Genomic DNA, 16,577 nt, shown 5'->3' on the forward strand with positions numbered 1-16,577 from the left:
TAAACATCCATTCGTCCTCTCCATCCTTGTGTACGTTGACTGGGTATGTCCATCTGTATGTGTGTTTGTAACTGTCTTTGAATTCTCTACGCTGAACTCCTGCATGACTGCTTTATGTATTTCTTTGTGTAATGTGTCAATCCCACTCCATGCATAATGGGTTTGTTTGTGTGTAAATGTCTTTCTGTCTGTCTATCTGTCTGTCTTCCCTGTGCGTATATGTCTCTATCTGTACTGTTTCAGGTTCTGCTGGGGGAGGTGAACACAGGCCTAAATACCACCCAAGTTGTGGTTAAGGAACTCAAAACCAGCGCCAGTGTGCAGGACCAGATGCACTTCCTAGAGGAAGCACAGCCTTACCGGTACACATTTACGGTCATCTGCCCTTTTCAATTAAAAACTTGAACTACGCTGAAAATTATTTAATGTAGATCAATGACACAAATGTGTTTTTGACTTTGAAGAGTCTTATTTTTCTTATTTATGTACATTCATTCTTCAAAATGAGTCATTTTACTGCTTGTATAACAAATTAATGAGTATATCAGTGGGTTTGTCTGGTGATGTTTTTACGGTCATAGAACTACTATGTGTCAAAACTCACTTTCTGCCTTGTGCTGTGCTATGATCTCATGCTCTTCATCTCCTCCTCTGCTCTCCAGTGCCCTCCAGCACCATGCTGTGATGCAATGTTTGGCTCAGTGCACTGAGGTCACTCCGTACCTGCTGGTGATGGAGTTTTGCCCACTGGTGAGTATCCAAACCCACAGGTCAGGTGTGGGGAAAAGGGCTTACATCATGTGTAAAAGAGATTAATAAAGATTAAGTAACATCGGAAGTTAATACACACCAAGAGCCAAGCTGATGAATCTGAAAGGAGTGCTGCCACAGCCCTGCTAGAAAGGATTTTAATACATTCACTATAATGTAAATGTGCCTTTGCTGCTAAGTGTTTTTATATTAGACTGTACTGCATTTGGTGCATAAGTGTATTAAAATAATGTAGAGTATGAGATATGAACTGTAACTTATGAAAGCCCTTGTCAAGTCTTTTAACCTTTGCGTCAATGCAAAGTCTGCATCAGATCCAGAAACTCATTCAATACATTAAATGGATTGCAAACTTCTTGTAATATGTAGTTTATGGGAATTTCTTGTTAATTACTTTTGGCAAAAAGTAGTAGTCTTGGCAGCTGCTGTAAATATTTGGCAGGCGAGCAAGTTACAAATAAGTAACGATACCCTTGGACCTCTCAAACTGCAGCCCAAAATCCACAATCAGTTTCACAGGATTGGTTAGCTGAGTAGATTTAACACTGATATTTGTGGTGATATCGAAGTAATCACAGAATTAAGAACTGGCTCCCTGCCTCTTCTCTCTCTCTCTCATCTGTCAATATTTAATTCACTCCACAGTGTAAGTGGAAGTAAATTGGCGAAAGCTGATGAAAGTTATTGTTTCCAGTAAAATGTAATTTCAGATGTTAAGGTAACCCTGTATTAACATGTATGTGTGGAAACCGCAGAAGCACTTAACCAATGATGACAAAAAATGTGTGACTCAGTGGGACAATGACAATGACAAGACTGCCATCCAGTGGTCAGAGGCTGTAACAGATGTTTTATGTATATCTACCGTATCCAGGGGGATGTCAAAGGTTACCTCCGAAGCTGCAGGACTGCAGAAACCATGACCCCAGAGCCGTTGATTCTTCAACGGATGGCCTGTGACATCGCCTCAGGACTCTTGCACATGCACAAACACAACTTTACACACAGGTAGTGAGCAATTTCTGCTATTAATTATGCTCATGTCAAAATTACAACACCAGGCCCAGCCAGTATCTTGTTATGATCAGTAACAGTGCCTTTTGCTTCTCGGTTGCTTCCTGGAACAATATCCTGGTGCTGCCTGAGTGCTCCTTACAGACTCCAGCATCAGTGATTTTGTTGCAGGCGGTGACCACCGACCTTCAGAACAACTCAACCTCCACTCAGTCTGCAGCACCTTTTTGCAAGAGAGAGGTGATATTATGTGTTTTCAGAGATAGAAGTTGAGCTAGGCGAACTTACAGAAATGCATGCAGAGCTTCTAAATCTTTTTGTGCCTCAAGAATTATGACCTTCCTGTAATGTTCTGGTCATGTTTTGTACATTTATAAATAACAAAGAGCTGTAACAGCTGTTTCCCCCTCCTCCTTCACCACCACCCCCCTGTTCACCAGCGACTTGGCCTTGAGGAACTGCTTGTTGACTGCTAATGTCTCAGTGAAGATTGGGGATTATGGTCTGTCCCACACCAAGTACAAGGTCTGTATATTTGATATACAGAATGAATAAATATATATATATATATATTCATCTATCTCACTTGCCGTTTAATAAGGGAAGTGATTAACAACAAGTTAATCAAAGTTGCACTAAAAGGTAACACTTTTAGTCAAAATTAAATTTTAAAAGCTTGGGATGGATTGTTTTTTGGTTGTTGTTTTTTTGGTTTTACTGTGCAGCTGTTATCAGTAAAAAACAATAAATTCCTAGTTGTGATTCTCTTCCTCACTGTCTGCCTGTTAACGATGTACTATTCCTCCTATCAGGATGATTACTACGTGACATCGGATCAGATGTACGTGCCGCTGCGTTGGATCGCTCCAGAGCTGGTGGATGAGGTGCATGGAAACCTGCTGGTGGCTGACCAGACCCAACAGAGCAACATGTGGTAGGATCAACACACACATAGAAAGACGCATGCACATCTGTTCTTCAAAACTAAAATCTAAGCGAGGTTTCATGACTTCATAGCACACAGCATAGTTTCAAAATAATTTTAATTTTTAATATTTTAAAATAAAAAACAATTGACTTTCACTGACTGGGTATAAAATGATAAATAAGCAAAGACTTCGTTTGCCAAGCAAATATTGATTGTTTTAGTTGAGACAGGGATATATTTGGCCATTTTTATTCTCCATTGCCTTCAGAAATACAACAAATTGAGGAATTTTAATTGTAAATTTGCTATTATAAATGTTGCATTTTGTTAAAATCTAAGTTGTGAAGAGGGAGAGAGATCTTGAATAATGATACAATTTATCAATACTTTGTGCATAAAAGGTCATGACCAAAAGGCCAAATGACCAAAGTTAGTTACATAACCAGTGTGCGCCTGTAACCAACAAAACATGGAAGATTAGTAGATTAGTTTTGTCCCTTGGGTAACGGTTTTTAACTTTATTTTAACAAAAATTCCAAGAGCAGAAGGTAGGAGGGAGCTGGAGAGTTTGTATTTTTTGGCCTGTAACAGGTGAGACCAGTGGCAAAGAATGGCTAGAGCACAGGGCCGGCCCTGACAATGTTGGAGCCCTAGGCGAGATTTTAAATTGGATTTTAAAAGTCCACCGCAGGGGTTGGGGTCATCGGTCCCCTGCCCTCAAGAATTGTTTGTTGGTTGTTCAGCAATTTTAGCATGTATAGATGAAGAGCCAAGTCAGTAATCACGGTCAATAATGAATAAGCGTGATCAGCATACTTGTCAACCTCAACATCATAGCCTAAATTGGGAGACTAAACCTATATGCGTCCCTTCAGAAACTGTGAGTCAACCCAGAGACTGTTTTCTGGCATTATGAGGTAGATTTCTTGAAATGCAACCGCATTGGTTTATTTTCAATGGTGGAGGGGACAGAAATGAATAGGAGGGTCTGGGGGTCAGCATTGAAGACTTCATTTCCTGCATTCTGGTGAAAATTTCTGCCTCACAAAAATTTAGGCAGCAGGTGACAATTCAAAATATAAAAATTAATAGAATATAATTTAGTAAGGTTTTCAGGCATTCTGCAGCTATTGCTTTTAAATAGCCTATGTTTCTCCTGTAGATCAACTTTTCTAATTTAATAAAATCCCTGCTGAGTCAGCACACATGCACATTATTACATTACATTACATTATTTCTCCGCTGGAATTATCCCCTTTAGACTGTTTGACCAACACAATTTGGGACTGCATGTTGCACGTGAAACCAAAACCAACTGGAAAACAATCCACACACGTTAACTTCAGCAGATCTGGTAAAGTGCTGCTCACAGTCCAAACAGAGAAAGGCTGCGCCTCAGGTTTTAGATGTTTATATTGCTAAACTCTACACAACTCGTCACAACTGTCTGGACTCAGAGCGAGGTGCACTTAATTACTATCACGACATACGCTGGTGTTGATTTGCGCCAAGTCGAAAAAACCTTCTCTTGCGGCGCCCCATGACATTTTGCGCCCTAAGCAACAAGAACACACAAAAAGGTTTAGGCAAACACGAAGGAAGCAAGATAACCAAAAAATATTTAGACTCGATTAAGCATGTTTACATAAGAGGAATGACAAATACTTATTCTGATTACTATTTTCTTTTATATCAACACAATGTCCATGTTATCCTGTGTCTCAGGTCTCTGGGTGTGACTATCTGGGAGCTGTTTGAGCTGGGCAACCAGCCTTACAGACACTACTCTGACAGACAAGTACTGACCTACGCTGTGAGGGAACAGCAGCTGCGACTGCCCAAACCGCTGCTCAATGTGCCCCTGGCTGAGCGCTGGTGAGACACACGCATGAACAAATTTAGAAGCATCTTAAATATATAATATTTAGTCCTTTGGGGAAAGGACAAACACATTCAGAGCAACACAATTAAATTTCTCCCAGGATGAGTGGATTCTCATTTATTATGTGAATTCTTTATAATGTCAGTCCTGCTGTCTTTGCTTCCCTGTATTATACTTTTTAGCACCATTATTACAATTTAATTAATTAATTAATTAAATGTTTAAATGTTCTTTGGCCAGAATGGTACCAGAATGTGTTGCATCAGAATTATCTGGTGTAATTACATGTTCTGTATATGACTGTTTTTGCTTGTTTGTTTTATGTTTGCCCTCCTCAGGTATGAGGTGATGCAGTTCTGCTGGCTCCAGCCTGATCAAAGACCCAATGCAGAGGAAGTGCACTTGCTGCTTAGTTACCTGTGTGCCAAGGGGGCCAGCGAGGTTGAAGAGGACTTTGAGAGGCGATGGAACTCCTTGCGTCCTAATACTGGATTCAACAGCCATTTTGGTCCCCCTGCAATGTCGCGAGACAACCCCTCATCAACCTCCTCCTCATTCCCTCTTCTTGAGCAATTTTCAGCTGGTGATGGCTACCATTCAGAGTCTGGGGATGATATACTGACAGTCACTGAGACCAGCCATGGCCTGAACTTTGAGTACAAGTGGGAGCAAGCCAGGGCAGACCAGTCATATAGAGCCTCGGACTCCTCTAGTACCCTGGGTCAAGTCAACCATCATTGTCAGGAAGCATTTTACCCACCTGGGGGTATCGTGGGAGGGTGCCCCATGGAGAGTCTGAGCCATGGAGTTTCTCCATCTTACTACCAACCAAAACATCTACATGCTCCCGGCATACTTCCTGTCCTCAGTGCCCATAGCCCTTCAGTAAGCAGTGAATTCTACATCCGCATTGAAGAGCCAGTGGACTGTAACATTGATCCAGACTATACCATGTGCTCCTACAGCCCAGACTACCAGGGCAGCAGTGGGAGCTTTCTGACTGGGAGTGCTGACTCAGGTGAGTGCATGGCCTGTCCGTCACAGGCTAAAAACATGGGTCCCTATTGGTCAGCAGACATCCATAAGTCAGATATGTATGACTCGAATGACTCAAGTCCTGCTATCTCCCTGACAATGGAGCCCCTTTTAGGGCAAGTGTTGGACAGCAGCCCACTACGACCTTGGGAGTCTAGTCACTATGTGTCCTATAAAGACAGAGATGGGGGTTACTACTATGAGCACTCGCCCCCTTTGGGAATAGATCACTATTTGATTGGAGGTGAGTCCTCCAGTGAGCATCATCGGGAAAGCTGGGGGTCAAGGAGCCTGCGTCAGGCCTTGGGTGAGTTGGAGAACCCTCTAGGTATATCTCCCTCTGTAACTAGTCCGCCTCAACAGGCCTACAGAGATTCATACTTGGATGCAAGTCAGACTTCCATCCTAGGAAAAAACGTGACAGGGGGCTACTATGACATGATGGGCTCCCTGAGGAAGACGATGCCCAGTCACACCAGGCACAACAACCACTCTGTCACTATTAACATGGAGACAGAGAGGGCACTTTTCATCGGGCACAGAGACAGTGATTCAGAGGAGGAAGAAGAGGACATATTTGTTGAGAGACACACCTGCAACACCTGGCCTTCAAAACACCGCCATAGCAGTGTGGGTCACCACAGACGGGCCAGCCACAGCTGCCGACAGGATGCTTATGTAGATTTCCACTACACAATGCCAAGTACAGACATTGAAGACTCCTGGCCAGAGGAGCATAGCCTGGCCTTCCACTCTCTACCCAAACCCATTGACTATCTTGAGCCCCACCAGGCCAAAGATAACAGTGCCTGCCTTAATCTGAGTAAACATCACGCAGTGGTGCCCTCAGACAACTGTAATGCCTACATCTACATGTGCCATGAGGGCGAGACTCAGGTGCCGGCATCTGGAGAGTGCTGCCACTCGCACTTTGTTGACCCGCTCACAGGCTTGCTAGTCAGAAACAACAGCTATAGTCACAGCTACAGTCACAGCAACTACATCAGTGATAAGGGCAATGATATCCCAAGCAATGAGGAAATGATTAATCTATCACCTGCTCCAGGGGGTCCTATTGTGGTCAAACCTGCCTTGATAAAGACTGAGGACAGTAGAGAGCAGTATGTTGACCTTACATTTGATGATGCACTATTCAAAGAGAAGAGGGAGGATGTAATCAAAGAAAATCCAATCATGCAAAAACCGACAGAGCCTAAAATAGAAGAGGTGACCCTGGTGACAATGACTAAAACAACTCCGCCTCCTGCTGACAACATGCATGTGATGGTGGGCCTCACAGATCCGCCGTCAGAGTTAAGTCACACTGGCGATAGCGGCGTTGACCGAGGAGGCTCCAGTGTGAGCCTTGCTGACATCCTCGACTGCAGTGATGATGACGAGGACGAGGACATCACAGATGACATCACTGACGTTACCTCAGGCATCTTCGCTGACGAGTCTGGTGAGCTGAATGCTTCTCCTGCCTTCAAGTCACTACAGAAGCAGGTAGGAACTCCTGATTCCATGGATTCCATGGATCTGCCATCTGCAGCTGGGTCTTGTGAAGGCTTCAGCCCTGCGTCCTCCCACCCTTCCAGCTCACCTAAAGCTATGGACAGTGGCTATGACACAGAAAATAATGAGAGCCCTGAGTTCGTACCCAAAGAGCCTCATGAGGCCCGTGAACAACCTCTGGCAAAGCCTACCCTTGATACGAGCCTGGAGGAGGACAAGGTGCTGGAGGAGCATGTAGTTGAGGCTAAAGAAGTGCATACAGAGGGTGAACCAACATTGGGTGAAGATCTGGTCTTAGGAGCTTCACATACAGGTGACCACATCCTTTTACCACTGAGTGATAAGACCCCATACAGAGACTCTGCCTACTTTTCAGATTATGAGAATGAAAGGCAGTCTAGGGATGAAGGGGAAGAACTGTCAGAGTTAGTAAGAGGTGAAGAAAATGTTGAAAAGGAAGAGGACATGGAAGAAAAGAAGGGTGAGAAAAGGAAGACTGAAGAGGAAGAAGAACTAAAGAACACTGTAGCAAGCAAAGGCATAAAACTTGATATGAAACACATATTAGCAAGAGGAACAGACTCCTCTACTCCACCAGAGATGGAGGCATGCTTGACAGACGAGTGTGGCCAGGATGAGGAATTTGGATTACCTCTGGAGCCCTGTGACACTGCCTCTATAGCAGAGGGTGGGCTGGACGAGTGGCCATCACAGGAAGAGAGCTCATCCCTAGGAGACTGGGCAGCAGAGGTGGTGGGGGCCATGGAAGAAGCCCTTGGTGCACTGAATGGAGATTGTACCTCCAATGTTAAGGTAGAGGAGGAGGAAGCAGAAGACATGAAAAACTCTGTTCAAGATGTAGATACAACAGAAGAGCCAGCTATCAAGACAATTCAACACAGGCCATCAGGCATATCTGGTGAAATCCCGCACACTTTACCCAAAGACGAGGTGGCCTTGCAGCACACTGCAAACACCAGACGGTTTTCCTCTTCCTCTCCTCCACCTCCATCCACCCCTCCCCCTCTGCTCCCTGCGACAGAGGGCCGAGGGTCTTCGGCTGATGGGGAAGAGGCCGATGAGGAGGACGGTGACACTGATGACAGCGACGAGTCGGATGAGGAGCTGCGAATCTACAGTGTGCAGGAACAGAGTGGAGGGGAGGAAAGCGAAGACGAGTGCCACATTGTGCCCATTGTGGTGAGCGACAACAGCGAAGCCCACAAATTGCGCAGCCTCCTTAAGATGCCCACCCTGCTTACAACAGAGAACCTAGAAGAGGAGCTTGAACGCAAGAAGAAGACGGTGTCTTTTTATGACGATGTCACTGTCTATCTGTTCGATCAGGTGAGTGGCAGAGAGAGTATATATTCAAATGGTTTCATTTATTTACTAAGTGTTTAAACCTTCATTAGTCTGTACTTTTGCTATTAACATTAATTTATGTTAGCATGTTAGGGTAATTTGAAAGGTCGTGGAAAATTATACATTTTGCATCTTTTAACTTATTGTTTAGGTTGAATGATGCTTTTATTGTATGGTTCAGGCTGGATTACACAAATTACCCCAATAGGCAACGTCCTTACTTTGATAAACCCACACTACACTGCCTGTCCAACATCAAATGGCAGAAAAAGTTAGAGTAGCTGGTGAACATAGCTAAGCACCTAAGGTAGCAGCTATAAACCCTAGATGTTTTTGGAGACCTAAACAGCTGGAAAAAAAAAAGCGAATAATAGACTCATTCATCAGGTGGGAAACGTGATTTGCATTTAATGATAATTTTGCTGGATATTTAAGTAGGATGTTTTTTGTTTTTTTATCATTCATACATTCTTTTTTATTTAACTTTACTGCCACTAGGAAAGCCCAACTAAGGAGCTGGCTGAGCACGGTTTCCCTTTAGGAGCAGAAGGTCAGAGTTCACAGAGCAAATCCCAACAAAGGGTTAATGCCTCAGATGATTCTTCAGATGGAAACATCTCAGAGGAGAGTAAGTACTTTTGTTCATATTGATGTAAATAAAGGGCTGATCTCTCCGCTTGTTTTTGCATCATAAAAAATTTTGTAGTTACAAAATATACGTTTGTAAATATCTTAATATTGTCTGCTCTCAGGTGCAGGGTATGAGTGGGAGGACGACTTCTCCCTGCTCCCTCTACCAACATCCTCAGCGGCATCTGACTCCCTTTCCCCACGCTCCATCCCTAAAGGTCCGGACCCCAAACCAGCTGTACAGTACTCCCGCTTCACTGTCTCCCCCTCCAACGTGTCCCGTTTCTCCATCACTCACATCTCGGACTCTGATATGGACTCAGCAGGAGGTGGGTCACCTCTTAAATAACAACCAATCTTTCCTCATGATTTGTTTTGATGAGGGTGAGATGATGAGCACTGCGATGCAGATAACATTTCAGTTTTTTTCACAGCTGTTCAGATTTGAAAATGGTTTATAGATCAAAGCTTCAGAGAAATTTGTGAAGCTAATCATAATAACTAATTATTGGTGCATGCTGCTTTATTTAAAATATCTCAAATAACAATATTATCTATAAACATACATCTGAACTTGGGATTAGTAACTCTAATCTTAATTTAAACCAATTCCAAATCATGTATGGACATGTTTTAGCTAATATTCTTATTAAGAAGCTACTTTAATCTTGTATTAGACTTAATCCCAGACTGGGAAACCACCTCGTTAAAGATGCAATTGTTGGCTACAACATAGTGCCACATAATGAATTGGAGTAAAATGTACCACGCTAATGAGATGATGAACTTTCTTGCCAATTTCAAAGAAATTGGTCAAAAAGCTTGTAAAAACTATGTGCGTTTATTAATCCTCTCTGCCTCTTTCTGTCTTTTGCAGGAAGCAGCGAGGATGGGGACAAAGAGTAACAAGCTGTGGATAATTTCTGCCTGTCTGTGACAACAACTTGGCCTGCTAGCATGACTTCTGATTTATTTTTTAACATCAGGTTTTAGAAACACAAGACAGTGCCTCTTACCGCCCGTGGACACTTTTGTCTTACCACAATGTAGGACTGACCTAAGCTGTTTAGAATACTGAAGAGTACGATTAATATATAACATTTACAGAATATTAATATATACTGTATGATTGATGTAAAAATATGAAAGCAGAGGAAACTCCTATGTTGAATTCTGCATATTTTTTGGATCAAAGAGACAAAATGGAAGGACAGACATCTGGAAATCATCATTATTTGCCAGCTCTTTCACTTCTTAATTTATGCTGGGAAGCATTCGTGAGAGCGTGGAACCACCTGGACTTATAGAACTGTCGCGGAGTAAAAAACGACAAATGTTGGGCTTTTCAACAAAGGATCAGCACTTTGAACAAGACTCTACAGCTCGACAGACTTTGTACTTTTTAGGAAACTGCTTTACTTGTCTTAATGATTATCAACGAGAATCCTTGAGGTATCACAAGTAATATAATGTTAATATTTGGGCTCATTCAGAGACAAAGGACATACTAGATCGAAAGAAGGAAGCAAAGGGAATTTTAATAATAGGTCAAGTCTGGTTATCAAATGTTTTTTTTCCCCCGCAGCTGATTGAACCCAGACAACCTGATATTTTATGACTTTTTTTCTCTTCTTGTTTTGTATCAGGACCACCACTGTACTGTTTTACATAAATATGTGGCTCATTCTGTCTACCAAATTGAATCCCAGCACCACCATCACAACCAACCCCTCTTTGTTGTAAAGATCAGGCACAACTTTGTCACTATAGAGACAGGAAGTAAAGGAAATTATTTATCAATGGACTGGTTTCAAGGAACTAGAAAAAAGTTTCTATGAGGATTTATTGCTTAGAGACAGGCACACATGGTCAGGAAAATCCATATCCATGTTACAGGTCTAAAACAAATTGGCAGCAAGAGGAGACTTTCAGGATTTGGACTACTACATAAAGACACTAGTTCACTAATAATGACTTGGGCCAATCGGGTGGGTGATATGGATGAAATCTTCATTACAGCATGTAATATCATATTGCGATAATGGTATACATCTTCATATAGTATTTCTTTCTGAACTAAGAAACAGTTAATGGATAAAATGTCTACTTTGAAGTTAAATACCTGACAAATCAACATTCTTCATCACATTGATGCAAAGATCCAGTAAATCCAATATTGCCAGAAAGCAACAACGCTCAATAATTTGCAACAGCATGGCCGAGTATAACCAGAGATATTAATCAATCATCATCTTATTGCCCAACCTTACAGGCCAATATATCAAAATACAAACCTGCACAATAACTGTAAATTCTATTTTTGTCCGACCAAACGTGTGCTTTTACATATGTAAATCAGCTGAGAAATGCATGTATAAACATGCATTTCTCAGCTTCTGCCCGTTTCTACCATGTTATCTGTTATAAGAAATGAGAACAGCTGCCAGACTTTACTTGCTGTACATTGGCTACACTGATCTTGTTTGGACCAGTTTTGAAAATGATTCTGGTATTTGAAGCTGAACTGTTGAAGCTCTTCAGATTTGAAAGAAATAAGCAGTTCAAACTCATTATAATTTGGGTTAGTCACATGTAAAACAGGAGATTCGAACAGTAACAGAATGAGATTTTATAGTATTTATAAACTGAGACTTGTCGAGCCATGTTACTTTTAAATGGGACAGATCAGTTTAGTGTTAAGTCTTGATCAGCTGGATGAAAGGCGATAGAGGGCTGATGTCATGATCAGGTAATTTTCCAATGCTTTGCTGTCTGTGTGCGTAATTGTAAGGAAATGAATGTGTGGTTGAGTTGTTGGTTTGGCTGCTGTTTCAAAGCTGTCGGCTCTGGAGCCTCAAAGAAGCGGGATGCCAACTTTCAAAAACACCCTATGATCATGTACATGTAGTGTCTAATTGTTCGTTTGCCTTCCAAGGCTTCAATATTCTGTAACAGTTTAGCATAGAAACATCTAGACAGCTGTCTGTAATATTTTTGTATCTTGACAAAAATACTTTTAAGTATTGATGTACTGTACCTGTGAAGGAGGGAAGGTTAAACAAACATGTCTCTTATATTTATGGTTGCCAAAGAGATGTTGTGTTGTGATCCAGGGGCAACAGTTGGTGGTGTTTTTACCCCAGACTAGAGACAGAGAGGAGGGTCATTACAGCCGCTTTGGCCTGGTCATAAAAAAAAACATGCAGGTGAAGTTTTGGTTTGGGATACTATCAGTAACATGGGCCCCCCCCACGCTGACCTGGTCACATCATTACTTTCTGTACCTTCTATCAAATATAAATAAAGTCTGTTTTACACATCTTAAGATATCTTTTGACCATTTGTTAAATTTCTTTAAAGAAAAAATGATTCTGTGTTCACATGATGAGAACAAGATTCATTCTGGCGTCATTGCTTTATTTGGTATAATTTTCTCGGAAATCACTCCCAGATGGAGATTTGATGAAAAGGAATTACAAATAAAAAATGTGGTTTTGTTTTAAGGGATCAGACTATACAATATTACCCCGACAATAGCCTGACGCGACAGACACGAGGTGCTGGGAGCAAAAACTGCTTGTTTCATCCTGTGTAGTTATTGGTCAATGTCGCAAATCTTTAAGATAGCAACATACGACTTAGGTGATCAGAGTCAAAAACCTCTTGCTGTGTACTTCTGACATAGGGGCAATCTTGAAAGATGAAATATCATGTAGTCTGATCCCAGCATTACAGTACAGACATACAGCACAAAAATGGGTAATTACTTGATTGTTTATTTTTAAAATTAAATTGAAAAACAGACAGTTTGCAATCAAATCACATAATGATACAGGTTTGACTGTCAGTCATCGTGTTTGTATTGTATTAGTCTTCCTGTATTACAACAGAGTTACACAGACACTGTTTTATCAGTTTGATTACCATTTTTGGATTTACGCTGCTGATGAACTACAGCAGCAGAATAACTACACCCAGGATCAAAACTCCACTTGCACTGCCAGCTCGTCGTTGCTCCATGCTCTTGTGGTACCTCAACACACAATGTACAGTAATAGAATGAGATTTTACAGTTGGGTGAACTCTAAAGTATAAAATATTAACAGACTTTCAACTCAGAGGTCGGTACAGTAATGATTTCCTAAATACAAGATTCTGTTCTTTAAAAATATTCTGTCCCTAATACTTACTGTATATGAGAAAATAATTATGAGTTGAATTTCCTTTCACATATAGAAAAGGCACATTTCACTGCAACCATGTTCTGTCTTTTCTGCAAAACAATTTGCGAAACTTTAAAGAGAAAGTTCGTCAGCCATTTTGTAACATTGAAAGCATTACACTGCTAATGTTATAAATATGAAGCACATATTTCCAACATTGAAATCTTGCTTTCACATGTTCAAAGCGGTTTTAAAATCAGTGTTCATTAAAAAAAATAAATAAGTAGCTTTCAACCTCTCAAACATCAGTCTTAATTTTGTGACTTGTGAAGGGGAATTCATCTCGTCTTTTTACTAAAAGGTTACACTGATGAAATTCATCAGTAAATTTAGCAACTCCTACATATCCTGACCTCCATCAGATTAACAGGGCGCAAAATTGAACAGCAAGTTCACTCAAATTATAATAATTAAAAAAAAAAAAAATATACCCCACAGCAATCCAGATGTTCTCCAGGTCCAAGATATAGTACACCTCAAAGACTCCCGTCTCCACCCAAACATAAATAAGAACAATGTTTTTTCATTTTTGGTGCTCATTGAAACATTCCATATATAAATTCAATGGCAACATCTCTACACAGAAACAGTGCCCCTGCAACAGTGGATTATCTACCACCAACAGTTTTAATAGGGACTGTTTCTTCAGAAGACAGTAGAAAACTGTTGATTAGACACAGGAACCAGGACACTGTTTCTGGGAAGACACTGTTTTTTTTTGTCTATTTATTGTGTTCACATATTAAACACCATTCATCTCTTTTGTGTTAGGGTGGAGGCAGAAACACATTTGTAACTCAAAACATAGACAAATTAAATCTAAACTATCTGCATGACGAGGTACCACTAGAGGTCATTTGAACACACCCCACATTTTTGCACAAAAAGGCCAATATCAGCTCAGTCTAAATAATAATCTGTATCAGTGTATCCCTGATTTATTATTTCTCTACATCAAAGTCTCCAGTTAACTTAAACATGACAAAAGACAATATGCAATCAAAGTTTTCGTATTTTTTCTGAATATTTCTGTTGAAAATGTTGCGTTAAGAAGATCTTACAAGTTGCTTGTACACAATTTTAATCAAACATAAAATCAAAGAATATCAGAAGAACCAGTAGATTACTACTGTAGGTACACCCGCAGTGCTGCTTATAACTAATATTACAGAATATAGGATTTCCTGTGAATATACAATTAGTTGAAGTTACAGTACTATGAGTAGTGTGCTTATCAGTTAAGATGCTATCACTCAGCACAAATTTATTCCACAGATACGGTTGATTTTTCTGGCTAGTCTATTTTTTTCCTCTGGTGTTTCAGTACATTTTTCTCTCTCCATCTTCATCTGAAACATCTGACTTATCATTCTTTAGATTATCCATCTTGGTTCATTCAAATAAGACTTTCTGTTTTGATGCGTTTGCAACAGTCTTCGACGCAGCACCAACACAAGTTGGTATGCTTGTCCAGTGAGAAGGCAGTATTAACAGGTGAGGCTAAATGGTGAAACACCTGATGAGATGTATAGCTTACCAACATTAAAGCCCTTTTGTTGACAAGGCAGGGGGAGGAAGCTGTGTTTTAAAAAGCACAGAGATGTCGTCAAGCGACTTCTGACTAAAAAAAAAAAAAAGAAACCAAGAATCCAATTGAGCCACGCAGGCCAACATCTATTCTTCTTCTTCTTATTTCCCCACCACATGCTCCTTGTATGTTTCTGACAGTGAAAAGCATAACACAAGTCCACTATAATCCTTCAGTATTACACAAACATTTGAGCATATGCCTTTGCAGAAATACAACTCAATCAAGAGCAAAGTCTGATTTTTAAATTCTGGCTTTCAATGTGCTTTCCATGCAAGAAGATGAAATATAAATTAATTCTAGCTGTTATTTAAATTATATTATCTTTCAACTAGCAGAGACTACTGTAAATGTGAATTATTGTGATTTAGTTGATTTGCTGGTCATATTTAATTCTTTTTATATAGTAGCACTATTGTAATACTGTGGTTGAATCCGTGCTTTACATCTGAGGGGATCCACCTACAGCTGGTTTAAACTGAGGGAGACCTCACTCGTTCCCCAGGGGGAGTTGACGCCTTTTTCAAGGAGTCATATTGAGCTTCATCAAGCTGGTCGTCCTCAACTTCATCCTCATCAGACAGGGGCGGAATGGGTGGGGCCTCCACGGCTGGCTCGTTGGGTGGATCATAACTGGGAGGAACAAGGGCAAAGAAAATACATTGAAGTAATTTCTTTTTTATTTGATCAAATGTGATGCAAATCATGCTGAAAATTGCATTTAGTGTCAGAAAGGGTCAAAGAGAGCACAAGATGAAATTGTTCTTTTTCAGCAACAGTGCAGCTGAAAAAAGTAATGATGGAAATAAAAGTCTGATGAGTCATGCAAAAAAAAAAAAAAAAAAAAAAAAGGGAGCATGAGGCTGAAACATGCAACACATTCCTGAAATGTATTGCCCCACAGTCAGCTGATGAGGTCAGTACGCAGTCAAATCAGAGATGGAAATAACCCAAAAACCCGCTCATCGACACCCAAAGCCACAATGAAGCCGTTTTTAGTGATAATGAAAACTGAAAGAGGAAGTGGTTGCATGAAGACCCTGTAGACCCAAGGTCTGTCACTTACGATGGGTTTTGGTCTCTCAAAAGCGGGCGTAATCAGGCCCTGTACTAAAAGGCAGAGACAGTCCCCATGTGTCAACGTTCAGGATCTTCTCAAATACCAAGCATATATATTCTATATTATATTCTAATTTGATACAGAGCTATACATAATTACTATATACATTGTGTTCTTACATGAGTTTACACTATTTAATATGCATATTTAATTACTATTACTACAAGTCGTCATCAACATTAAAAAGAAACACTACAATGTAAACAAATGACCATGACTGAGGTGACTGGGAGCCTCCATTTATAACGTCACTGTAAAGCCTTTCAAAGGTGTTTTCAGTTATTTAGATTAGATACTAGATTATCTAAAACAGTCCTTTATTCTATATTGTGTTCTTACTACTTTTTCAAAAGACTAAGAATGCTTTCTTCACTGTCAGTGACACAAAGCCCAGTGTTAAGGCCTCTAAAGGCTGCCAGTCAAACTCAATGATGATCTTGGTTGTTTATGGTAATTCCACTGATGTACAGTACCAGTCAAAAGTTTGGATGGACTCTCTCCTTCAA

The 16,577-nt window shown here is 40.7% G+C and overlaps 2 protein-coding genes across 4 annotated transcripts in view; one reads left to right on the plus strand and one right to left on the minus strand.

Annotated features, from left to right (window-relative positions):
- aatkb (apoptosis-associated tyrosine kinase b) overlaps positions 1 to 12,465 on the plus strand; it is a 55,644-nt gene extending 43,179 nt beyond the window's left edge. For both annotated transcript variants that reach the window (XM_046068396.1, XM_046068397.1), the window contains 10 exons: positions 244 to 362; positions 663 to 750; positions 1,646 to 1,779; positions 2,226 to 2,310; positions 2,598 to 2,719; positions 4,439 to 4,588; positions 4,934 to 8,492; positions 9,009 to 9,138; positions 9,263 to 9,469; positions 10,018 to 12,465. In XM_046068396.1, the coding sequence (XP_045924352.1) occupies positions 244 to 362; positions 663 to 750; positions 1,646 to 1,779; positions 2,226 to 2,310; positions 2,598 to 2,719; positions 4,439 to 4,588; positions 4,934 to 8,492; positions 9,009 to 9,138; positions 9,263 to 9,469; positions 10,018 to 10,046 (4,623 nt within the window). In that variant the 3' untranslated portion in view covers positions 10,047 to 12,465. The remainder of the gene's footprint in view (positions 1 to 243; positions 363 to 662; positions 751 to 1,645; positions 1,780 to 2,225; positions 2,311 to 2,597; positions 2,720 to 4,438; positions 4,589 to 4,933; positions 8,493 to 9,008; positions 9,139 to 9,262; positions 9,470 to 10,017) is intronic.
- Positions 12,466 to 12,898: 433 nt separating this feature from the next.
- LOC123982680 (brain-specific angiogenesis inhibitor 1-associated protein 2-like) overlaps positions 12,899 to 16,577 on the minus strand; it is a 71,432-nt gene continuing 67,753 nt past the window's right edge. For both annotated transcript variants that reach the window (XM_046068399.1, XM_046068398.1), the window contains one exon: positions 12,899 to 15,584. In XM_046068399.1, coding sequence (XP_045924355.1) covers positions 15,425 to 15,584 — 160 coding nt within the window. In that variant the 3' untranslated portion in view covers positions 12,899 to 15,424. The remainder of the gene's footprint in view (positions 15,585 to 16,577) is intronic.

Source organism: Micropterus dolomieu, linkage group LG14 (genome assembly GCF_021292245.1).
Source record: "Micropterus dolomieu isolate WLL.071019.BEF.003 ecotype Adirondacks linkage group LG14, ASM2129224v1, whole genome shotgun sequence".
Lineage (NCBI taxonomy): Eukaryota > Metazoa > Chordata > Actinopteri > Centrarchiformes > Centrarchidae > Micropterus > Micropterus dolomieu.